The 26,394-nt window shown below is 34.7% G+C and overlaps 1 protein-coding gene across 4 annotated transcripts in view; it reads right to left on the bottom strand.

Moving 5' to 3' along the window:
- VPS13C (vacuolar protein sorting 13 homolog C) overlaps positions 1–26,394 on the bottom strand; it is a 179,445-nt gene that overhangs the window by 49,314 nt on the left and 103,737 nt on the right. For all 4 annotated transcript variants that reach the window (XM_045067510.1, XM_045067509.1, XM_045067513.1 and 1 more), the window contains 14 exons: positions 25,857–25,960; positions 22,152–22,319; positions 21,178–21,482; positions 20,071–20,218; positions 15,826–15,976; positions 13,654–13,763; positions 11,074–11,243; positions 9,128–9,375; positions 7,341–7,570; positions 5,553–5,645; positions 2,769–3,134; positions 2,271–2,357; positions 860–1,015; positions 424–688 (listed from right to left, as the gene is read on the bottom strand). In XM_045067510.1, the coding sequence (XP_044923445.1) occupies positions 424–688; positions 860–1,015; positions 2,271–2,357; positions 2,769–3,134; positions 5,553–5,645; positions 7,341–7,570; positions 9,128–9,375; positions 11,074–11,243; positions 13,654–13,763; positions 15,826–15,976; positions 20,071–20,218; positions 21,178–21,482; positions 22,152–22,319; positions 25,857–25,960 (2,601 nt within the window). The remainder of the gene's footprint in view (positions 1–423; positions 689–859; positions 1,016–2,270; positions 2,358–2,768; positions 3,135–5,552; positions 5,646–7,340; positions 7,571–9,127; positions 9,376–11,073; positions 11,244–13,653; positions 13,764–15,825; positions 15,977–20,070; positions 20,219–21,177; positions 21,483–22,151; positions 22,320–25,856; positions 25,961–26,394) is intronic.

Consider the following 26,394-nt stretch of genomic DNA (forward strand, 5'->3'; position numbering starts at 1 on the left):
CTTTTAGAAGATTGTTATTTATTTGAGAATGCATGAGAGAGACAGAGAGACAATGTAAGAGAGAGAGCAAGAGCTAGTACAAAGGGGGTGGGGCAGAGGGGGAGAAGGAGAAGCAGACTCCCTGGTAAGCAGGGAGCCTGACATGGGGCTCCATCCCAGAACCCCGGAGTATGGCCTGACCCAAAGGCAGACACTTAAGAGACGGAGCCCTCCAGGTGATCCTCTAAGGTAATTCTTAATCAAATTTAATTTTCTCAAGTTTAGAGGAAGAAAAGGAGATAAGAGTTTATCAACTATTTGGTTCAATCCTTTAGAAATGTTGTTTCTCATAGTATCTGCAGCAATTTCTTCATATTTTATAAAAAATGAGTCCCACACCTACAATTCCAAATATACCCTTAAAATAAAATAAATACAGCATACCAAAGGTTAGAGTGAAGAAGGAGCTTTCTTGACGGCTCAATATAGATAATTTTCCTTGACGTGAAGGTTCCATGCTAGCATATTCCAATTCCAAATTCTGACCAGCATCAACATCATAAACACCACTTTTCTCAACGGAGCCTATTACTCTAAGATTATGATTGGGTTGCACCTTAATGGGAACACCTACAGCATTTTTCACTGTAAAAGGAGCTCTATCTTTTAAAGAGTAGTCAAAAGTAGAAGCAGTGCCCTCTGAAAAACCCTGAAAAGGAACATAACATCATAATAAAATTTTGCAAAATGCAATTTTTTTCCAAAATTAAACAAGCCTATACATTTTTAAGAAATTAATTTTGATGGCAAACATTAATAATCCATACATGTCTCAATTTAAAATCCCATTTGAAAGATTACAAGCACAAACCAAACATACTTTGGCTAAATTGTTGAAAACATTTAGGCAACTTTTGGATATTGTTATATTCATCGTATCTCCTGAAGAAATATGAACTGCTGTTTGTGGCTCAGGAAGAAAAATAAAATCATCTCCTGGCATTAAACTTCTATCCTGGACTGGATTCTTCTTTACCTATGATGATAAATAAATAACACATTTAAGTTACTAGTTAATTCATAATAAATTTTAAAAACTCTCAAAGAGTTAAATTCTCCTGAACTGGTCACTTTGTATTAAAACTCCTCAAAGGTTTCATTTTCAAAAATAATCAGTTCTTCACTTAGATTTATCACAGATCAGCAATCTTTTGGTGTATAATCAGGGCATGGGGCAATGTTTAAAATTGTGTCACAAACACACTCAAAGTCAGCTATGATTTTGTCTCTTGTGCATTCCTCAGAGCAAGTGCTAATGAGGATTCTAAGATGATCCTAAAGTCTAAACTGATCCTTTTTGGAGGTAATATGGAATTCCTTCTACTTTTTACTGTTATCACATATAAATAATATGATAAGCTTTCAACCAGCCATCAAATTCCATCATAGTTTTTGTACTAATAGGGCTGAAAAGCCTTATAAAAAATTATTTGTTAGCCTGTCTGTGTCAGAGACCCGGAAGTCAGAAATATTACTACTTCACTGAGAGGAACCTGGGACACAGATTAGGTGACTTCTCATCTTTAAAATAAGAATCTGATGAGCTGATTTCAGTGCCTCACACTTCAGTCAGGCTACCCCAGAGTTGAGTTGTGATAATCTGTTAAGGGTATACAACTCATGATCTTTTTAGTCTAGAAAAATGTGCTTTGGTATCTAGGATTCTGAAGTGCTCTCAAAAAATACCATAAAGAGATAATACACAAAAAAATCATGAACTAGAATTCAAGTTTTCTCAAATTTTTTGTTATCTAAAACCAAGGAGGATCTCAAAGAGCTTCATTTATATCAATTATATCTATCACATGAACTCTACTAGAAACTGAAACTGAGGAAACTTGAAATATTCATTTAAAAATAATAATTTTATGTTGAATAATATTTTTAATGAAAGGTAACTATTAAAGTTATCTTTAATAGTAAAAAGAGGGGCATTCACAAATCTCTTTAGTGTCTGCCTTAAGAAAAGACAGGTGGATTTTCATTTTTGCCTCAGTATCCATTCTGTTGCAATAGCATACTGTCTCTGGAAAATTCCATTGTATACTTATGAGAGATTGAGAATAAGAATGATATGTAATGCCTGAATATTATTATGAAAATAGTTCTGATCCCTGGAACTCTCTGAAAGGGCCTCCAGAATCCTAGACAACATCTTGAGAATCACTGAACTAAAAAATATGATTTCCCTTAGTGCCATTCAACATAAAGATATTTTATGGTTTCCTTACATCAAGCCTCAAATTCCATTGTCTCTTCCCTTCCACTCTCTCAATCAATGGCTCCCAAACAGCATGGGTCTCATTGTAATAGTGAACCTGGAAAGGCACAGAATTACAATAACAGTCTTTCAACTTAATCACATATTTCTATAACCAGTAGGAAAAAATATTATGTAACTAGTATTACATGTCAATCATCATTTTAACAACACACCTAAAGACATAAAGAATATCTATAAATAGGGTGCACTTTCCTTTTCTTTCTTCCTTTACTGCCATAAACAAATTAACAAGAAAATCTTTTAAAAATAATGATGAACTAAATAATACTACGCATCAAGTTAAATGTTAGAATGTATGATACATTCTAACTCATATATATACTCATATATATACTCATATATAGATTTATTGTGGCCATGCACAAACAAAATAAGCTCATGTCTTAATTCTGCAATTGTACTTTTGAGGAACTGACTTTGGAAACACTAAATGATGTGGTCATACCTCTAATGTCATGTCAGCAGTAGCAGCCATTAGGGAAGTCCAATTTTTAATATTTCCCGAAAACTTAGACTCTGCCAGTAATAAAGGTACAGTTCGATGCCCAAGGCCACATTCTAAGGTAACTTGAACCGACTCTACAACAACAGCACAATTTTCCTCTATTGATGGATGTTGAATGTCTTTGAAATTTTCTGTTATTTCTGTTGCCATGTCAACACCAAGAAACCAAGAGTTATAATCACTAATAGATTTGACACCCCAAAGATTTTCTGTTTCCTTAGATGTATCTTTGGATTCATCTTCTTTTGTCTTTGGAGACATAGCAGCCATGATTGTTATCACAGTATTCAGAATTATGGGTGAAATCTTTAAAAAAAGAAAGCGAAAAAATTTTAAGAATAAATTATTTCCCAGATGAGAAGAATATATAACAGAAAAATTTAAAAATGAATTAAAAATAAGTAAATATTAAATATATTACATTCATACCCAAGGAAAACAAAAGGGAATACACAAAATCATATGTCAAATTAACAAACCTCATAACAATGATTTCTGCCCAGGCTACTCTGGAATTAAGTAATTACTGTTATACATCAACTGTCAAAACGGGTGAAGTTAAATTGATCCATTCAGAGTAAAACAGTGTTATGTGAACAGAAAAATGTAGAAGTGTAACTGAATTTTTCATTTTTCAAATAGCTGCATTAACTAAGCCAAAGTGTATGATCCCCATCTAAGTATACATACATGGTTTTCATTTGTTTTACTGAAACAAAAAGCCTATGAATCACCAAGAATACCCTTACACTTAGCCTAATATCTGCAAATTCTACCTCTTATTATCTTCATTTAGTATCTTTGCTTGTCTCCTCATTCCTCTCACTGTGCTTTAGCTCTACACTGATGTCTTCTAGGTCCAGTCAGCATCCTCATGGCCCACCCTCTACACGTCCACCAGCATTATTTTTCTAAAACCCAAACCTGGGCATGCCTATGCCTAACATTTTCAGCTTCCTGTAACTTTAAGGATAAAGTTCAAATTTCTCTTTAGCTTAGGACACAAAGGCTTTTGTGATCTGATGCCTAATCAATTAGCTAGCAAGGGTTTCCCAAAGTGTGAGTAATACTGGGTTAAATAAGTGGATTCCTATATAGTTCAGTTCTCACAACCTCTACTTGTTTAATATACTAAAAAGATACGATTACATTACCAAAAGAAGGATTTGGTATGTACCTCTTCCCAAACTTACCTGTCAACTAAGTCCCTTTTTTGTCCTTGCCTTATTAATATCACCTATAATTAGGGTTCTCAATCTTAGTAACTGTACCACAGCCTTCTCTCCCGCCATGTGAGATCACCCCTTCTAAGCCTATAAAGGGTTTTTCATACCTCTGCTTTTGTGCATATTGTCGTTTCTGACTTGATAACGCTCGTCTTCCCTTTCCATCTAACCTTCATCAGATTTTCAAAACTTGATTAAAGTAGCCCCACTTCAAGGCAGCTTGCCCTGATGTCCTGGTCTGAGTTAAAGGCCCCTCGCCTGTGTTCCGAACAGTACTTTGTACATGCCTCTAGCTCTGAAAGCTGGACTCACTGATTTACTTCTTTCTCTTACATAGGTTATTAAGTGTTTTGAAGATAGGGACTATGTATTCCCAATGCCTTGTATAGAACATTTTTCATTCACAGTAAGAGCTCAAAACATGTTAGCTGAATAAACAAAGAAAATGAAAGATAATTCACCCAGTACCTTATCTATTGTCTTAGATGAAGTGCCTGCAAATTAAAGAACTCCACCCCCCCATTTACTGCTTTAAGTTTTTAAAAAAGTAAATCTTCTAACAAAATACAATCTAAAACTACCTGGTACTTTAAAATATTGTTTAGCATGGTAATTCAAATGACATTAGTTTGAGCCTTGTTTTAATCACTATTGGCTATTTTATAGGCTACTATCAGAACCTCAATTTTGTGTCCTTTGAACAGAGAGAGAAATAGATTTTGAAAGTATTCTATAAGTTCCATTTCTAACCAATCATGAGGTCATACTTAAACAATACAAATGCCATTGGAGAAGAGAAGTTTTTTTCAATATTTCCAATGTAAGAGATTTTAAAAAAGCAAATCCTAATAACTTATTTCTAGCATATATCTGTCATTATAAATATTTTCTAAGACAAAACATTTAATTACATAATTATTAAATTCAAATTATGCCTCAAATAAAAGCCTAAAAGTAACTTATGACAAATAATAGCAACTTCATTTTACCATCCCTCCTTCCCTTCTCTTTCTACCCTATCTCTGTTGTTCCCCAAACCTAATCTCCTCAACATATACACATGTAAATAGATAAAAACTATTCTGATCATTTGTAGATATTTAAAAGTACTTTTTATTTTTTTTTAAGATTTTTTATTTCTTTATTTGACAGACAGAGATCACAAGTAGGCAGAGAGGCAGGCAGAGAGAGAGGAGGAAGCAGGCTCTCTCTCTGGCAAGCAGAGAGCCTGATGTGGGGCTCAATCCCAGGACTCTGGGATCATGACCTGAGCCAAAGGCAGAGGCTTTAACCCACTGAGCCACCCAGGCATCCCTAAAAGTACTTTTTAAAAAGATAGAAATAAACATTTGCTTTAAAGAAAAATGTATTTTAATGTTAGTGGTATTTACTGTTTGAATATGTGATGTGACTAGAATAATGCTATAGTTACATGAGAGATCAAAAGATATTGTTAGAAAAATAAGAATTTTTACCCAAAAACATGATAGGCACTAACCTTAATTATAAATTCTTCAACCGTAATACTAATATTTTGTTTTCCTGAGGCCCACATACATTTTTCCATAAACAAAGAACAGGGCTGTAAGACCTAGAACAAATAAATGAAATTCATATTTCCTTACTAATACACACACACACACACACATAAAATACACACAAGAATATGTCTTACTTTACTTACTTTATCTTTAACTGTAACCTACTACTAAAAGCAAAAGGTAAGTTAAACTAGCTGAGAATTTCTTTTGAGGGCTCTTCTAAACTACGCCAAATCTGTGAACATTATAAAAAGACCTTAAGCAGTTCTGATCAATTCCTCTATGCCAAATTCCCAAGTAATGATGCACACTTAATAGAAGTTTAAGATGTTTCATTTAATAGAAGTTTAAAATGTTTCGTATCACTAAAATATCTTTTAAGTGATGCCCTCTGTAAAACATTTAAAATATCTATAAAAATGAAGTAAAGATTATGTTAAAGTCTTACATTCACAAAGAAGTATATGAGGAAATTAAACTGCTTTTTCATTGTAATTTTTATGACCACTAAATCACCTGAAACTTATTTTAAATAAGGAGTCCTGGTCACACCTTAAAAAAAGACTGTGGTAAGAGAGGTAATGAATAATTTCCATATGATCAAGAAGAGGTCAGTCTCGAATATCGTCTAAGATTTTTTTTTTTTTGCTTTTTTTGGATGAAAAATTATTCTGTTCTCTTTTAATAGAATAATTGAAAGTATAAAATCAGATATAAAAGTAAATATTTTAAATGAAATTTAAATAGCAATAAATTTCACATTTAAAATTTGGTAAGTGTCATCAACACCAAAAGTCCAGAAACATGACATTACAAATTATATTTATCATCAGTTAACTGCCTACCACACACCTCTATAATACATTTTTCTAAATTTTTTGGCTACTTACTATTTTTTTTGCCTCTTCGTATTATGATGATTTCATTCATGTAAGGTTCTTATAAGAACAAATTTCAAATCTTCAAACCCAATGATGTATTAAAACTATAAAGCTTATATTTATATTCATAGATCATTAAGAAAATAAACGGACCTTGCACCTGAATTGAATGAGGGAATTAGTGTTGCATAACTTCCATTTAAAAAAAATTAGGATGAGCTTTCTGTGATATACCAAATGCTAAAGAACACTTCATGATAAAGTACAGACTAAGCCTAGCATTGGATTTCTTTATGTAAGCCACTTTGCCCACAAATTTTAATTTAAAATAACACTGCAATGAGTCATAGGACAATCCTCTTTAAGGTTAACTCCTCAATTTAATATTTAAAAATTACTGGTTGGCAATTAAGTTAATTAAAATCATATCTTTCAACAATAATGTGAACACATAACTGAAGTTAACTTTTAATACAACAAAACACAATCTCTTTTAGTCACATGACTCCCATTGAATTTTCACTCTAAGCTTAAAGATTTTAATAATCCTTCATGCATTCATTCATTCATTCATTGGATATACTGTGGTAAACATAAGAAACAGCTGAAAAGGAATGTTGATTTGTACTAAAATTCAAATATTGCTCAACAAAAGATGGCACAATGAAAAGGAGTCTAAAGGTAGTTCCCAGTTCTGTCATTAGCAGCCATTTAACATCTTTAGAACTCAAAATCTATATCTGTAAAACCTCAGGTTTGTAGTAAATAATCTCTCAAGTCTTATAGAACTCTCATTTTCTAGGATTCTATAAATCCACTATTTCTGCCATTCTCAAGTGAAGCTTAGAATAAGCTAATTCTTACTGTGGTAATGTTTCTTCCTCTTTTTTCTCTGAGAAAAGGGCAAGCAAGGACTTTCAGATCTCTCACAGAAGCTTCCATCATCTGTTCAAGTTTGGATGTTGACAGAGAGAGGTTACACTGGAATGAGGCTGTCAGAGCAGGAGCATCAGCCTTTGTCAGATTGGCAACAAACACCACTTCTGGATCTGTGATCTTGGCCTTTAAAGTCATGTTTGGTCTTACAGAGTCATCTGAAGAAAAAGAAAAAGGAACCAAAAAAGTTGTAGTAAAATATATCTTGTAAATATTTTGTATACTCAATATATTGAGTATATGGTGTGTATAAGTCACTAAGCTCTTTCTAATATCTTGCTATAATAGATGTGGCAGAATTAACAATATTAATAGTTGATTAATACTAGTGATAAATGATCATTAACAAATGCTGATTTTGTGGGATAATGCAATCTGATTTCGGTCATAAGAAGATCATTTCCACTTTGACCAAAAAGAATAATCTTGTTTTGAGCTTGTTTTTGTCAGAATTAAGGTGAGTACATTATATGTCCAAGTGTGTATTAGGTTATGTTGCAGGGACAAGGAGGGCAAAATAGGAGGAGGATAAGAGACTCTTCATATCAAAGCTGGCTTTTGACTTTACTATAAAATACACAGTGTCCTGCAATTTATGGTATAAATACATTAAACATGTGTATGAACACAGAGATATCATATGTGATTACTGTTTAGGAAAGCTAAGTGGAAAAATCAAATTCTGACCTTGCCAATAAATATCATTTTCCAGTCTTACTGAGCTATATATTAGAAAAACAAATGCCTCAACTTAGAGAATCATAATTTAACACAGAAAATCACTGGTCTACTTGGTAATTCTGGAATAAACAATTTATTGAACAGGGAAGTGACTTCAGTGCACATCAAGACCAGATATGTGCAAACACTCCACTGAGTTTAAGGTGTTTATAGTGCTGTCCAGAGGCATCATGCTGGTTGCTCCAATACCCCCACTCTCTGCCTCTATCTGTTCCACTGTTCTTCAGTGTGCAATAACTCTTCCATATATTTTTTTTTGAATAAAAGATTGCTCTTCGGGGCGCCTGGGTGGCTCAGTGGGTTAAAGCCTCTACCTTTAGCTCTGGTCGTAATCTCAGGGTTCTGGGATCGAGTCCCGCATAGGGCTCTCTGCTCAGCAGGGAGCCTGCTTCCTCCTCTCTTCTCTGCCTGCCTCTCTGCCTACTTGTGATCTCTCTCTCTCTCTCTGTCAAATAAGTAAATTAAAAAAAAAAAAGATTGCTGCCAGCCAAAGACCCAGATTAACTCCCTCAATTTTTGGGTAAGTAATTTTTTTTTTAAAAGACTTTTATTTATTTATTTGATAGACAGAGAGAGATCACAAGTAGGCAGAGAGGCAGGCAGAGAGAGAGGGGGAAGCAGGCTCCCCGTTGAGCAGAGAGCCCGATGTGGGGCTCGACGCCAGGACCCTGAGATCATGACCTAAGCTGTAAGGCAGAGGCTTAAACCACTGAGCCACCCAGGCGCCCCTAAGTAAAGAAATGTTAATGGCAGAGCTGGAATCAGAGCAGAGGTTTCCTAGCCTTTAATCCAAAATATATTTCTACTTTACCTCTCCTAAAAATTTATGCTTACTAAAGTTTTTCCAAAGAATACATTTAAATTGGAAAGAACAATTTTAGTTTCTTAAATTGTCCATTCATCTTTTTTCTTATTTGTAATCTTTGTTAAAACATATGACAAGTTGTCATCTATGACAGGTAAATTCTGCTAACCTTTCTCCATCTTGATTTTTGCTGTGGCCGTCTGTCGTAGTGGAATCTGTGCTTCTTTTGCCATATTTTCTGGATTCTGAGACACAGCTTTGATAAAGAAATCTGCTACTGTCATCAGAAACTCCACACTGGCACATACGTATAGCTTGTCAAGAACAGCATCAACGTGACTTCCAGTCTTGCTTTGGTTGTAACTTATATCAATCATAGAACTGTTGTCATCTTGGTCATTCTTTTTATCAATCATTCTAAAAAATATACACATTCATTATTTATTTCCTGCAAGAATAATTTAAAAGATGAAAAAATTGCCTAAACATCTTAATCTTTCTTTCACCTTTGAGTTTTTAATCTGAATAGAAAACAAGTCACCGTTAACCAGAGTCTAATTAGCTAATAAGCAACCAAGACATAGTCTCCTAATCTCCACAGCAAGATTCATGTTATTAGTCTTTTACAGAATATTTTATAATTATAATGCAACATCAGAAAAATAAATGAATGACTATTGAAAGGAATTTTGGCAATTAACAAAACGTATTAATGTGGTTTCACAAAATTTAAAGGATAACCTCTTTATATTATTTTACAAAGTAAAACCTCCCTGAACAAAATTTTCTCCAAATATTCTATATAATTTGAATCCAAAAGTATTCAATCCAGTTCAAATCAGCCAGTGTTTGCAAGTAGCTGCAATGCTAGGAAGCCAGTGTTTATCAAGTGGCTGCAATGCACACATGCTAGGAAGAGCAGGTTTCCAAACAGAGGATGGCCTTCATCATTCTTGTCTACACAACAGTGGACAGCCACCCCAAACATAAAATTTGCAAACTAGAAAAGCTGGTTGCATAACAGCACTCTTTTCTCATTTATTCAGCTCTAGGAAAAACAAAGGGCTCAGAAGTATCCAGTATGTATTCAATGGAGTCCCAGTTTAGGGAGGACCATAGTTTTTCTCCAAAGAATATCAAGGACAAGAGTATTATGTTTCATTATTTGAGAGAGGAATAAAAATATAATTAGACTATTAAAGTTACATTATTTCCCACTATATTGAAGGTTGATATAAGCTAATGTTTTAAAACTGGGTTGTAAGGTGAAAATACTAGGGATTCCATTTGTAGTAAAACTTTGAAAGAAATTTCAGAACACTGTTTTAAAAAAATTTTTTTAGAGATTTTATTTATTTATTTGACTGACAGAGGTCAGGCAGAGAGACAGGCAGAGAGAGAGGGGGAAGCAGGCTCCCCATTGAACAGATAGCTTGATACGGGGCTCAACCCCAGGACCCTGAGATCATGACCTGAGCCAAAGGAGAGGCTAGAACATTGTTTTAAAATATATAGACAAAACAGAGGTGCCCGGGTGGCTTAGTCAGTTAAGCATCTGCCCTCAGCTCAGGTCATGCTCTCAGAGTCCTGGAATCGAGCCCTGCATCCGGCTCCCTGCTCAGTGGGGAGTTGCTTCTCCCTCTGCTCCCTACCCCATTTGTGCTCATGCTCTCTCTCAAATAAATAAATAAATAAATCTTAAAAAAAAATATATATGTATATACACACACACACACATATACATATATATAGACAAAATAAATAAGACAAAGATCTAAAACTTTCAGACATTTAAAAAAAAATCCTGCCTACTAAGGATAATTTAGAAAAATATATTACCAACAAACCAACCATGTGGACTTCATTATTAAAATTCTTTACATTCTCTTAATTCCTGCTATTAAGACAGTACCCCATTTTATTAGTAAATGTCCCTTTAATTCAAACTTCAAAGCAGTTGAATCTGGTATCAGCACTACTTCTCGATGCACTTCAAACTGAAGTATGACCAAAGACCTCTTTTGATAATCCCAAGCCTAGCAATCAATGCCTGGTAACAATGCAAGGTGCAATATCAACCTTACACAATGCACAGCAAATTCAGAGATGACAAACCTTGATGTTGCTCGCTCAATGCCTTCTCTGAGATCATCAAGGGTGCATGTCTTAAGTTTAAGGCTGACATTCATTGAGCCATCCTTAAACATCTTCCCTACAGAGGCCATAAGATGTAGTCTGAGTTCACCAAGCCGGAAATTGTCGTTGTGAAATGAAAGTTTGGATTCCTGTGGCATATTTTCAAGCAAAAGAATCAATTATTTTTAAATAGTTTGTAATTACTTTTAAACATATTTCTTAATTCAGACAAAAGGCAAATCAATGAAACAAAATTTAGAAGTATGGGAGTTAAAATAAGAAGAAAATGGATTAATGTGTGTGTGAGTGTATAGGTACATACAAAAAATATATGTGTGTTTGTACGTATTCAATAATGATTAATATATTAAAATTTATCTCACAGTTTAATGTAAATAAAAATAATCAGGAAATATTTTTATTAAACAGTCTAACATAAATATTTAATGAGCTCTTCTGTAAAAAAAAAAAACTGTGATAGGAACTATATGGTTTATGAGAAGAACAAGATATAGTAGGTGAGCTCAGTGAGCTTACACCCTAACAAATATAGAAAATAGAAATACATTACAAGAAACATCATAAGGAGATGCTTTAAGTTGGAACTGATCAAAGATCAAAGGCTGACATGTGATCATTTATTTATTCATATTTAATTTCCCATATGACACAAAGAATATTAAGTGATTAGGTAAAGAATCCAAATAGCAAAAGCTCAGAGAGTCAAAGATATCACTGCGGGCTGAGAAAAATTCGTGAAGGTGAGAAGTGAATTAAGCCTCAGAGACTGGGTGAGATCAGATTGGCTGAGAGAAAGTAGAACAAATTCTAGATGGGGATAAAAAACATGACTGAACAGTTCAAAGATGTTCTGAGGGGACAAGGTACAAGCTACATAGGCTTGAATATTCTAGTTAAAGAATGGTAGGATATGTAAGTGTAAATGACTAAATTCTACTCCTGAAACCAATATTACACTACATGCTAACTAACTAAAATTCAAATAAAAACTAAAAAAAAAAGAAGAATGGTAGGGAATGAGGGCTGAAAATATAGGGACCTAATTGAGGTCTCAAATCTTGAACCAAAGATTTAAATTTTCATTTACACGAAAAAGGAACTCAACCTTTATTTAACTGTAACATATAATCTCCAAATTCTGTAGGTAAAGTCTGTATGCCCAGAGTTTAAAAAAACAAACCCCCTCAAAAAAGAAAAAAACAACAACAAAACCAACCAACAAAAAACTCTTCCAGGAAGTAAAGACTCTCAGTTATAACTGCTCAGTCTAGACGATGGCACTGATGGAAGGGGTATTGGTGATGTGCCATTCCTGGCACGCTGGTTCTAACTCTACATCTGCCACACTGCATGCAGACAGTACATCAATGGGTCAGGCATTATTGACATTATTATTGGCAAATTTAGAATGTAATTTTTTAAAATGTAAATAATTCACAAACTTTGGGTCTATAATTATTAATAGAAATGACCTGTGACACAACTTTTGATCACAATATATAGTTCCAGATGTAAACAAATTTGACCCACTGAATTTTTTTTAACATGATAAAATTCAGATAACATAATACTGAATGGTTTTTAGTAAAACTGGAAGTTGTAAATGGTTACATGAGATTCATTTAGGAAAATGAACTTGTGTCAATGTCTAGTATGGATAAAAGGAAAAAGAGCAATAAACATGGAAGCCATTGCAGTAGGGTGAACGAAGAAGTTTCAAATAAGTCAGCAGTGAGAAGTGACAGGAAAGAACAAAGAAAAAATGACAATAATCAGTGTACTGTATTCAGTGTACTCAGTGTATGAATGAAGATCAACAAAGAAAGAAGTAAAAAAAGATACCAACATTCTAAGGCTGGGAAACCAGTAGAATGACGGTACCTTGAGTGAAATAAAGAATACATTTAACCATTCATTTTCCATTTGGCCATTTTCTGTTCTTTTCATAACAATAAACATTAGAAATAAAAGTTCTTCGTTACATAAAATGGCAGATACTAGCTTAAGGCACAACAGGAATAATACATGAATATTGTGTAACTTTGAGAAAACAGTATAAAATATAAGATAACAAATATTAACTACAGATATAACCAATGCAGATTATTGTTATTATCATATGATGTATTTATTATGAGTATTATGACAACTAAGCTAACAAAAATATTTACTGAAGATACTGTCTACACAACAAAAAATAACTTCTAAAATACCACTGGTACATTAATTACATCAAATTACACATGTAATTAATTACTTACATATAAAATCTCACATATAAAATTTCTCTACTAGCGATGATCTACGTGGTTTCAGTGCTGATGTTACTTGGAAAGAAGTAAAAACTTTTTCCTTAGCTGAGTAAGATTAGAAATACTAACAAAGTGAAGATATAGCAAGAGTAATGTATATTCTATAGGCCAAATAGAATTTAATAGACATTGATTTTTTAAATAGTCAAATCAAAAACTGCCAGTATTCTGAAAGTAAATATCAAGAGCTAAAGGTTTTTTCTAAATAAAGACATTTAGTACATACCTGGTTGATATCATTATTATAAAGGACAATGGAAAGAGACTCAAAGTGAAAGTCAAATTGGAGAGTGACACTTTGGTCCATAGGAAGCTTTGAGTCTGGCAAATCTTGTTCTGATGGTTCAAACATAAGTATGAAAATTAAAAAGCTTTAAGAAGGTACGGTATTTTATACTTATTTAAAAAGCTAAATATGTATCATACTTTCTAGGATTCTTTAAACCATATTACAAGATAATGAATTAAAATAGCCATGATTTATTCTATATGTTTAGTACGGGCAGAATGATGAGGGCAGGCCATCTACATTTTTTAAAGAACAAAAAGAAGGGATCTTATACAGTATCAAGACAACATTTTTTAAAAAGTCCCACAGAGTGAGACTGCTCATCACAGTTTACAATTAATAAAGCATTTAACTTAAATGGTTATAAGCCAGTGTCAAGAAATTATGAAGTTGGGAGCACAGAAAAATAAAATACTTTGTCCTTGAACAGACAACTAGACAGTAACCTCTGTGCAATTCTCACTATCTGTGTAACCTCTGTGTAACCTCATAGTGCAATTCTCACTATATTTAATTACCTATACCACCCAACTCATTACCTTGATAAGAACAGAATATAATTCAATAGCAGAGTCAAAGAGAGCTCAAATACAACATGGGGCAGGGAGCTTTTGGAATTCTGAGGTAAAAGAGATTTCAAGAAGTAATTTTGTCCATTTCCTCATTAATGGGCAAAAACCTTTTAGACCACAGGATTAAGACTAGATACTGCTTTTGACCACTCTTACAAAGTCATTTTATCATCCCTTTTGGGGATTCCTTCTATTCTTTGATCATTTATAGGGAAGTGCTCTTACAAGATGCTGGAAGAGCAAACATTGCATAACTTTAACCACATAAAGGCAGAAGCATTTCCAAATTGGAAAACACTAGGGTTTTTTTCCTTCACTTTTCCTGAAAGTAATTCACATTCCAATTTTCACTGTCTGCTGCTTTCATCTGAATTCACAAGTTCTCCCAAGGATCACATTAACCATATAGCCAGAACCAGATACACAAATTGACCTCAGTTGAACATAATGAGATCATTAATCACATAAAGCCTGCCTGCTATTTTTATTCATCTGTACATAGTTCTTGTCTAACCAGAGCAACAGCCTGCTTATCTAGCATTTATCCATACTGTAGCATAAACCCAATCTTGGGAGAAGATGCTGGGCTCACTGAGCTCATATAGCACTCATTACTATCCACCTCTAACAAAACCTTTTGCGCACACTGCTCTAGTCATTTATTTTGTGACAAACACATAAAAACACAAAACACACTGGGCCCAACTATAGGAGAAGCAATATTAATGGCATTATTAACTGGCAGTTTTATCTATTACTTTCTGAAGCATTAGCTGATAATCTGAGCATTATAAAAGCAGAGCAGTCTGGGGACATTTATTAAGAAGGACAAGGGGTACTTCACCTCTTGCCAGACATGGAAATTTTAACCGAATATTTACAAGTCTAATAAAACATATGATGTTCACGTCAATGACTTTAAATGATGAAAAAACAGTAGAAGTGTGTTTTACATGACTGTTCTGAGCAAGAAGGATACGTTTACTTTATAAAAGTTATCTTTTTAAAATGACTGAATTTAAAAGGCTCAGTGCTTGTAAAAGATTCCATTCTAATAATCTGGAACATTCCCTTATATATGTGACTACATCATTCACTGATAAAGCCAGATAAGCAAAGTTGTTTTTATACAGCTTCAATATGGGCCTGCCATCTGAGTAGGATGCCAAGATTCTTTTCTCTCTATTTTTGGGGGACCTTACTATCCTGCATGCCTACTTTGCTATTTCTCAAGGTCTACCACCTCGGTGGCTCTTGAATTCAACAAATTCGTGTTTTACAAGTAAAGGGCAAACATGCATTCTGCAGACAAAAGGTGGCCTCTCCCCTTACAGAAGACAATGAGCATACCTCCTTTCCTTGGGAGCTCCAGGCAGCCCCAGACCCTGTACCAGCCAATTTTCCACAGTAAACACTACAATACTGAATCAGTTCATACCACACTATACTAGACAACTAAAAAGACCACTAAACATAAATATGGCATTAACATTAATTTTTCTCCATGATCAAAGCAAAAATTTTCATCAATTTGTACCTTTTAGGTGGTCGGGCCCACCTAGAACATCTTTTCTTACTCTTACAGCCTCTTGGGTAGACTGTGTAGGGCTTGGCTGTGAAGAAGCTTCTCCAAGATTTTCCAACAAAATTTTCATTAAAACTGTTAAGTCATCTTCACTGAGAGCAACCTAGAAAGCAATAATAAGTTGTTGTTAATATAAAGGAATAAAAACACAGAATATCGTATTCATGGTTTAATTTACAGTTCCTCAAATTCAATGTCCATCTGAACAACAACAAAAAAGGAGATGGGGCAGTAAATACAGGAGAGAGCTATTTCATCTTATATACTATGAGACACTCCTCATGTGTGTAGACATACTTCTGTCTGAACCCACGCCCAAGGCCCTGCATCCATCATCACTCTTTTTGCCTTGTCTGTTTCTATATTTCTTGATGTTCCTGGGCCTGTGTTTCTCTCCACTCTCCCTATCTCCTCATCTCCACTCTGCCTCTCTCTCCCTGCCTCTCTCTTCTGGCCCAGCAGCAACTCCACTTCACTTCCATCAAAACTCAGTACAAGAAGAGAGCTGTTCAGTTTCTAACCCCCACCAAGAAGTAAAAAGATTCTCTCTTGCAATGCAGCTCTTATTCCGTGTGTGTGTGTGTGTGTGTATGTATGTATGTATAAATATATATATATATATATATATATATATACACACACATATATCTGGACATACCTAAGAATAATCAAGAGTAATGTCACTTAGAAGAGTAACTAATACATCTACGACTAATTTTTTAAAACCAAAGTATAGAGCAGGAAAGGAACATCTAATTCATCTTTTACCTTTATAAAAGGGGATATGTGACAAGAAAAAAGAAGAGAAAAGAGAGAGAGAAAGATAGAAAGGATGGAAAGAGGAGAGGGAGGGAGGTAGATCAACAGCTTTTGAATCAGGCAGCTCTGTATCAACACTGCCACTTTCAGGCTCAGCCAAGTTTCTTAGCCTCCTTAACTCAGATTTCTCAATTGATTAATTGATTAATGGATGGATTCATTCATTTAGACAGAGAGAGAGAGAGAGATCACAAGTAGGCAGAGAGGCAGGCAGAGAGAGAGGGGGAAGCAGGCTCTGTGCTGAGCAGAGAGCCTGATGTGGGTTTTGATCCCAGGACCCTGAGATCATGACCTGAGTGGAAGGCAGAGGCTTAACCCACTGAGCCACCCAGGTGGCCCACGGATTCTCAATCTTTAAAAGAGAAATATGAACCACCTGAGTGGCTCTGTTGCTTGAGCATCCAACTCTTGATTTCGATTCAGGTTGTGGTTTCAGAGTCCTGAGATCCAATAAACCCTGCACTGTTCCCCAAATTAGACCCATATCGACAGAAAACTGCCTGATTCCCAGCCTAAACGAAAACAGGGAAATATTTTAGCATGAGATAATGACCAAGGATTTCTTCTTTACCCCAAGCCCCAGTCCTAGGAGAACAGATGTCACTTTAACTCCCTAGAACTTTCTTGTATATTCATTCCCAAGTGTGATATCAACCAAGATATTACAGCTGCCTGAAAAGGAGCTAACTTCACCACCTTCTCAGCTTTACTGCGATTGAAAAGAACTGAATCAAATACTTAGGCTGACCCTTTAGTAAGTCTGAAGGACAATTTGGGAGATGGCCCCATAGTTGTTTAAGAACTGTGAAGCTGGGGCGCCTGGGTGGCTCAGTGGGTTAAGCCGCTGCCTTCGGCTCAGGTCATGATCTCAGGGTCCTGGGATCGAGTCCCACATCGGGTTCTCTGCTCAGCAGGGAGCCTGCTTCCCTCTCTCTCTCTCTACCTGCCTCTCTGCCTCCTTGTGATCTCTGCCTGTCAAATAAATAAATAAATAAAATCTTTAAAAAAATAAAAAAATAAAAAAAGAACTGTGAAGCTGATCTACCTAAAACAACTCACTGATGTCACCTACCTGATACCCTTTCTTAGCTGCACTCCAGACCCAAGAAAAGTGGACTCATACCAGTGAGGGGGTGTTCTAAGAGGCCTGGATTGCTGACACATTAGGCAGTGGAAACTACCCACTATGGCTATATTCCTGATTAAATAGGAGTCATTGTAGTTAAAGTGATGATCACACTTCGATGTTAAACTGATGGATTTTTTTATTTCATTTAGATCTTGTTTCCCCATTATAGATATGGTTGAAGCCCCAAGTTTACTTCTATGAGACCCCCATTACCTCTATGTTCCTTTTCAGAGAAAGATACTACCGTGAATTACAGAATTATTCTTCCCATGAATGCTTTCTTACACTTACCACTATTGGATTCCCTATAAATAATATATAGCACTGTCCATTGTTTTGCTTGTTGTACAATTCAAAATAACATAAAATTATACTATCATTTTGCAACTCAATTTTTTCCTAAACATTTTTATGTTTAGGATATAGCCATTTTGTTTCATATAGTTTTAGCTCACTCATGTTATCTGCTTTATAATATCCACTGTATGAATATATCATCGTTTGGTCCACAATCTCCTACTGAGAGACATATAGGTTTTGGTTTTTGGGGTGTTTTTTTGATGGATAATAACTTTTTTTTTTTAATTTCTTTTCAGCGCAACAGTATTCATTGTTTTTCCACCACACCCAGTGCTCTATGGAATCCGTGCCCTCTCTAATACCCACCACCTGGTTCCCCCAAACTCCCACGCCCCACCCCTTCAAAACCCTCAGATTGTTTTTCAGAGTCCATAGTCTCTCATGGTTCACCTCCCCTTCCAATTTCCCTTGACTCCCTTCTCCTCTCCATCTCCCCTTGTCCTCCATGCTATTTGTTATGCTCCACAAAGAAGTGAAACCATATGATAATTGACTCTCTGCTTGACTTACGTCACTCAGCATAATCTCTTCCAGTCCAGTCCAGAGACATACAGGTTTTACTCTTGCTTTCAGCAAACCTATAACCACATAATCTTTGAAAGCAAGGGGAAAAGGTCCAATACAAGACCTGGGATCTAATCTCTTAACAACAAGGGGGAAGTTAAAAGAAGAGTCACATACTCTGCAAGAGAGAAGTCTTAATGACGACTCTTAATAGACGCTCTTCCATATACTTTATCCAATCATAATACACACAGGACCTTTCATCCCTACAGCAAACTTCAATTTTAATTTCTTCCCTAGTAGACCTTGCTCCTTTGTCCCTTTCTGTTTTATCTATATCTAATTCTGAAGTAATCACAGTTATTAAAAATGACTAAATTTTTATTTGTTCATCATACACTCTGTTTAGTTACTTTCTCTCCACCCCTATCCCCTACTGTTTGGCTTAATTGTTCCACCCAAAGACACAAAAGGACCATAGGATTCCTATACCTCCATAACTTTCTTTGACCAGTATTTCTCCCTGTGAGCAAACACATGACTTACTAACTACACTATTACAAATATTTCTACACTAATGTGCTTACCAAATATACATATTCATCTATTTAAAATGTCTAACTAAAAGAGTGCTTCTGTACATTAAAAATACTCCTAAGTAGAGGGTGGGGAATGGGACATCTGGATGTTAAGTGACTGACTCTTGACTTCAGCTTAGGTAATGATCTCAAGGTCATAGGATTAAGCCCCATTCAGGTTCCACACTCAGCATGGAGTCTGCTTGTCTCTCTTCCTCTCCCAACCTGTGCTCGCTCTCTCTCTCTAATTAAAAAATCTTAAAAAAAAATACTCCTAAGGTGTTTTGAACGTGATATCTAAATATTACTTTATACTGTCTTAACATTCAACTGCCTAAAACTTCAATAGAACTTTCCAAAATTACTAATAGTATTTTCAGTAGACTCCAATGGCTTTTATCTCAGACTTCTTGCTGGGTTTACCAGATATGTGACTGAAGTGAAATTTTTAAAGAAAAGTATGAGAATTCGGATGACCTCATTTTCAGTTAATAAAGTATTCTTTCATCACTTAAAAAGAAAAAAAGATTTATTTATTTGAGGGAGAGACAGACAGCAAAGCAGGAGGAGCAGAGGGACAGAGAAACTCAAGTAGATTCCATACCTGCGCCAAGGGAGGCACTCAATGCAGGGCTTGATGTCACAGCCCTGAGATCAGACCTGAGCCAAAACCAACAGTTGGATGCCCAACCAACCACGCCACCCAGGAACCCCAGCTTCATCACTTCTGATGTATGCTAGAATGGCACTGTGGTCAATGATAAAAGCCTACCTAGCAATTTTCATATACTCTATACATACACTTACCAACATAGGTTTTAGTCTTCCTTTTATCTCCATCCCTGGAATTTGCACATACCATGCTGCTGCTAAATTTCGCTGTATGGACAAAAGCATGTTGACTGGTTTTAAAATTTCAATTTCATGTTGCAGCAAGCCAGCCTGCAAAATAGTTCTGAAAGATAAACAAGAATTTATTTTATATTTTTGAAATTTACATTTTAAAATGAAGACTATCATATTGGGTAAGTTTCCACAGTTTTCCTAGATACTGAAGGTTGCTATCAGAATTCCTTAACACATGCTTCTTTTCACAAATCAATGCAAATCAGAATAAATCAAGAGCTTCCTAAAATAAAACCTATGTAATGTTGATTTCAAAGATAGAAAATATGACTATTACACTATTTGCTACTTTCACAAAGACTGTTTAAATATTAGCAACTAGGGCAGTGTCATGCAGACAAATGTTAACATCCACTTAAACTTGGAGGACAAAGAAAGTCTACTTAATCCTCAGTTTTGTGTTACTGGTATTTCTCCAAACTCAAAGGGAAAAACCCACCAAACTACACATTAAACAAACATGTGGTAATCGTCATTTTGAGCATGACTGCCAACAACCATTTGTACAATGAAATGAGTATTCTTGTCATTCAACAGACCTAACGCTTTCCCATTTGGATTCAATAATCCTTTAGGTTTCACACTGAGAATTCCCAAATGTGACAATGTTTGGAAAGGAAAAAAACTTAACTTTTATTACATTTTAAGTAATAACTTTAAATCTTAACTTTTATTACATTTTATTACATCTATAAAAAATAGTTATATGCAAAGTGAAAAATAAAAATAAATCTAAAGTAAGTGTTATTTAGTAAATTTTAATTTTATAATAGGAAATTTTTATAAAATGGAGAAAATCACATTATAAATGCCCAATGTAGTAAGACAAAACAGAGATTCTTTGAGGTGCACTAGTATTACCACTGACCAAAACCAACGGTCGTGGTTTTATAATTATAAAAAATAAGGAAAGAGAACCACAGACCACGAGAGTATTTTATCCCTAGCAAAGATTTTGTGAGAATTCTATTTCTAGCACTAGTATACAAATGAATTCTATATTTATACCTGGACAACTTCAACTGAGTTAGCTCAATGTTCATCTTGTCAATGACTGGAGGAAGAGAATAATGTTCCATAGGAACTAAGCTAAATTTGTTTTCAACTCTGATTAAACCCAGATCTGCTACAACAGCATTTGGTGATACTGAAGACTGAGGAATGATAATAACTGGAGCTTTCAAGTTAATATCCATCAAAAGGCGGAAACTCTTTTGAGCCAAGTCTTTCATGCTGGAAGCAGCTCTTTCTGCAGCCTGGGCTGTAGCTGAGCTCAAAGCTTCTTTGGCAGTTTGGAAATTGTTCAGGAAGTTCTGTTGGAAGAGACTGATATTTAGATTTCCTTAAAATAAAACAGGACTAACTTTAAAAAGCACTTACTTTGAAAAGCAAAACTAAATAAAATAATTAAAAGAGATGATATTTGTGATTGTATATATGGAGAGTGTAAGTCTAGAAAGACATACTCTGAGATATTAACAACTGTCACTTCTCATGGTTTAGGTAGAAATCCATGACTTATAAGCCTTGAATAATAGTCCTGCAAAGAGGCATAAACAGATTAAACTCTTAAGCCCAAGATAGTTACATCAGAATAATTAAAAGAAAATAATTTTATGGCCTTGTTGATCATAATTACAATCAAAAGTTATAAATTCCAATATTAGTCCTTCTTGAAAAAAAAAAAAAAAGCTAAATACCTTTAAGGTATTTCATAAAACACTGAAAATGCCTATATTAATACACCGAAAAAGTACTTTTAAATTATATATCTATGGAAATGTGAAAGAATGGTTAACAATGATAATAAAAATTCATTTGGTTATCCACCATGAAAAGGATCTCCTTCACTATAATATTCTGTTCAGCATCTGAGTGTTCATCACACAGTCCTATTAGTAAATATTTTGACTGAGTTCAAATGTATAGGCAAAAATATTTAGGTCTCAATGAAAAATAAATACATTTAAAAATAAACTTACCAAAAGAGACATGAAGAATTTATGAACATAAACAATTTGGATACAACCCACTTTGAGACTAAGTTTCCCGTCTACTTTAGACATATCAGCATAGGCATTTCCTTCTGTAGCATCTGGATAAAGAGTCATTTGGAACCTAAAAACTTCATCTCCCAAAATAGAGACAGCCTAAAAGTATTAAATTAACTGGTTATTACAAGAAAAAAGCTGCATTATAAACAAGTTTCCTTATTAAAAAATCCTTGAGGGACGCCTGGGTGGCTCAGTTGGTTAAGCAGCTGCCTTCGGCTCAGGTCATGATCCCAGCGTCCTGGGATTGAGTCCCACATCGGGCTCCTTGCTCGGCAGGGAGTCTGCTTCTCCCTCTGCCTCTGCCTGCCATTCTGTCTGCCTGTGTTCACTCTCTCTCTCTGACAAATAAATTAAAAAAAAAAAAAATCCTTGATATATGAAGAAGCACCATTTAAACTCAATACTCAATAAATTGTTAAAAACATTTTACTTAACAAAACTTTTTCCTACTTCTACAAAAATTGTTTTAATCAAGGAAATATCAATCACTTAAACAGCCAGACATAACTTACGAATCACCTAGTCTATACATAATGTAAAAACACATAACCATATTCATGGTCAATCCTTAACAAACTGCCTGACACATAACAACTAATGAATATATAATGAAATGAATAAAGGCATAAAAATCAAACATAAAAATCATAAACATGTCATAAAAATCTCAAACATAAAAATCAAAACTAAGTTTTTTTTTTTTTTTAAAGATTTTTTTTTTTTTTTTTTTTTTTTTTTAAAGATTTTATTTGTCAAAAAGAGAGAGAGAGAGAGAGTGCAAGAACAGGAGGGAGGAGCAGTGGGGGAGGGAGCCTGATACAGGACTCAATCCCAGGTCCCTGGGATCATGACCTTAGCTGAAGGCAGACACTTAACCATCTAAGCCACCCAGGCATCCCAAAAGTAAATTTCAATACAGAAATTATTTTTCTAAAATCATTTTTTGATATTTATTTTTTAGTTTCTATTAATCTGTACATTCTAATTTTTGTGAAATAATTTTTAAATTATTTTTTGAGGCATAATTTGCATATAATAAAATGCACTCATTTTCTACGTAAATGCTTTGACAAATTTTGACAAATTTACACCACCCATGTAAATAACACCAAAACAAGATATAGAACATCCCATCAGCCCAAAAAGTTCCCTTGAGCCCCTCCCCTTCAGCTAATTTCTGACCCTCCCCCCAAACCAGATCCGAATAACAATTGATCTGCTTTCTCTTACTAAATTAGTCTTTCCTAGAGCTTCAGTAAGTGGAATTACAGGATAAGTTCTCTTCTGTGTCTTCCTTTTCTCATTAAGTGTTATGTTGAGATTCACTCCCATTACATGTTTCACTATTTTTTTCCTTTTTATAGCTGAGTACTATTCTACTGTTTGGTTATACCACAGTCTGTTTATCCATTCTTCTCTGGATAGGCATTTGGACTGTTTCAGTTTGGGGTTATAATTAGAAACTTGTTATGAGTGTTCACTTTCAGATTTCCATGGACATATGTCTTCATTTCCTTGGGGAAAGGCACAGGACTGGAATTGTTGAGCGATGTGCTAAATATATATTGGGTTCTCTAAGAAGCTTGAAACTGCTTTTCAAGGAGATTATATAATTGTACATTGCCACCACAATAAAAGTTCCAGTTGCTCCAATCTATGCCAATAGTTGGTACTGTCAATTTTTTTTTATGTAGCCATTGAAATGAGTATGTATCTCCTTGTGGCTTTAATTTGCATTTACCTGATGACTAGTGTTTTTGAATATCTTTAATATGCTTAATGACCATTCATAATCTTTTTGTATGATGTATCTTCTAACACTTTCCCCAACTTTTCATGGGATAATGGCATCTTAATTTGGAGCACAGCTGGTTTTCATTTTTCTTTTTTTTTTTTTTTTACTGAAGTAGAGCTGACAAAATATTTTGTTTCACATGTACAACATAGTGATTTGACATGGGCCTACAATGCAAACTACTCACCAGAGTAAGTCTAGTTACCACCTATCACCACACAAAGTTCATACGGTATCATTGATTGTATGCCCCACGCTGTACTTTACGTCCCTATGACATATTTATTTTAAAATTGGACGTGTGTACCTTTTGATGTCCTTTACTTAATTCATCTCCCCAATACCTTCTCTTCTGCAAACCTGGGATCATGACCTGAGCCGAAGGCAGAGGCTTTAATCCACTGAGCCAGCCAGGCACACCGTTGTCTGTTAACTTTCATTCTAGTTTTAATTAGTGATTAATCCACTTTTTACTATATAATTACTTTTTCTAGTAAGATTTCTATTTTCATATGTCCTCTTGTTATTAGTTAGTGCCACTTCTTTTCAGCTGAAAAAAGTCCCTTTAACATTCTTATAATCCCAATTAATTCTTACAAGTTCTTTAGCTTTTGTTTGTCTGAAAAATTTTTTCTCTCTCCGTCTATTTCAAATGATAATCTTGCCAGGTAGAGTATTCTTATTTGAAAGTTTTTTCCTTTCAGTTCTTTGAATATCTTGTGCCATTTTCTGGCTTGGCAAAGTTTTGGCTAAAAATCTGCTACTGCCTTATGCGGTTTTCCTTGTACTTTAACAAATTCTTTTTCTCTTGCAGCTTTTAAGATCCTCTTTAATTTTTGACAATTTAATTAATGTGTTTTAGTGTTGCACTCTTTGGGTTCATCATCTTATTTGGAATTTACTGAGATAGTCCCTTTCCCAGATTAAGTAAATTTTCAGTCATTATTTCTTCAAATAGACTTTCTGTCCCTTTCTCTTTTCTCCTTTGGGGATTGCTATAAGGTCGATATTATTCTACTTTATGTTGTCTCATAGGTCCCTTAAGTTATCATTTTTTTTTTAATTCTTTTTTTATTCTGCTGCTCTGTGTGTGTAAATTTCATTGTTTTGTCTACCAGCTCACAGATCTGTTCTGCTTCATTCAGTCTGTTGCTGAGCCCTGCCAGTATATTTTTTAAATTCAGTTATTGTATTCTTAGGCTCTATGACTTCTATCTGGTACTTTCATATATTTCATATATTTCATATATTTTATATTCTTGTTGAAGTTCCTATTCTAGTCATCCCTCTTCTCTTGAGTTTGGTGAGCATGATTATGACCATTACTTTGAACTCTTTATCAGGAAAACGACTTATCTTTGATCCATGGAAGGGTTTTTTTTGTTTGTTTTTTGAGGTTTGCCTTTGTCTTCATTTGAATACATTCCTCTGCCTCATCATTTTTCCTGATTCTCTGTGTTTGTTTTTGTGTATTAGGTGAAAGAGCTACCTCTCCCATTGAAGGAATGGTCTTGAACAGGACATGACCAATGGGGCCCAGAAGCACAATCCCACCTAGACACCAGAGTCGGGCACTCCAGGGGCATCTCCTGTATATGCTGAGGGTGCCTGCAAGCTATGGCAGCAAGACTACATCTCTGCCTCTCCTACTCATCTTGATGTGGCCCTTTTATCTTCTGTTGTGGAGGTGCTACTCATCTAGTTTTCGAGACTTTTTCAGAGAAAATTATCTCACTTGTAGCTCTAGAATTGTTATGGCTGTAGAGGAGGGGAGTTCAAGATCTTCCTACCCTGCCATCTGAACAGCCTCCTTTTCCTGAAACCTATTTCTTAATTACCTTTTTGTGAATGGACAGCAAGTCAACATTTGTAATTACTATGTCCTTAAGTCTGGCAAACATGTCAGTCTGCTTTGGCTTCACAGAAATAGAGGCATCCATTCCTACGGGAAACATAACATTTACAAACTTTTCACCCAATCCAAGCGAACCAATTCAGTGGTATTTAATCAAGTTAAAAAATATACTACCAAGATAGATAATGAATAAAATTACTATTACACATATTAAAGGTATCAACTTCTATGTATGAGATGCCTAAGAAAGGTTACAATATCTTTAACTGCTATAGGTGTTTCATACATAAAAGTGGAAATTTTAAAGACAAAAGAAACTGAATTTCAAAGAGAATCACAGGTCTCCAAACAAATAACCTATGCATTGACAAGATCACAAGTGGTCATAAAGACACACACTGTTTCTTAAACAGCCATCTCACAAGCATTTATTATGAAAACTAATGCTTTGATAATTGAGCATAAATGAATATAATTTGATGAATATTCATTCTACAATAAATAATATCTAAAATATGATC

This window comes from Mustela putorius, unplaced genomic scaffold (assembly GCF_011764305.1).
Source record: "Mustela putorius furo isolate JIRA1106 unplaced genomic scaffold, ASM1176430v1.1 tig00003896_pilon_pilon_pilon, whole genome shotgun sequence".
NCBI lineage: Eukaryota > Metazoa > Chordata > Mammalia > Carnivora > Mustelidae > Mustela > Mustela putorius.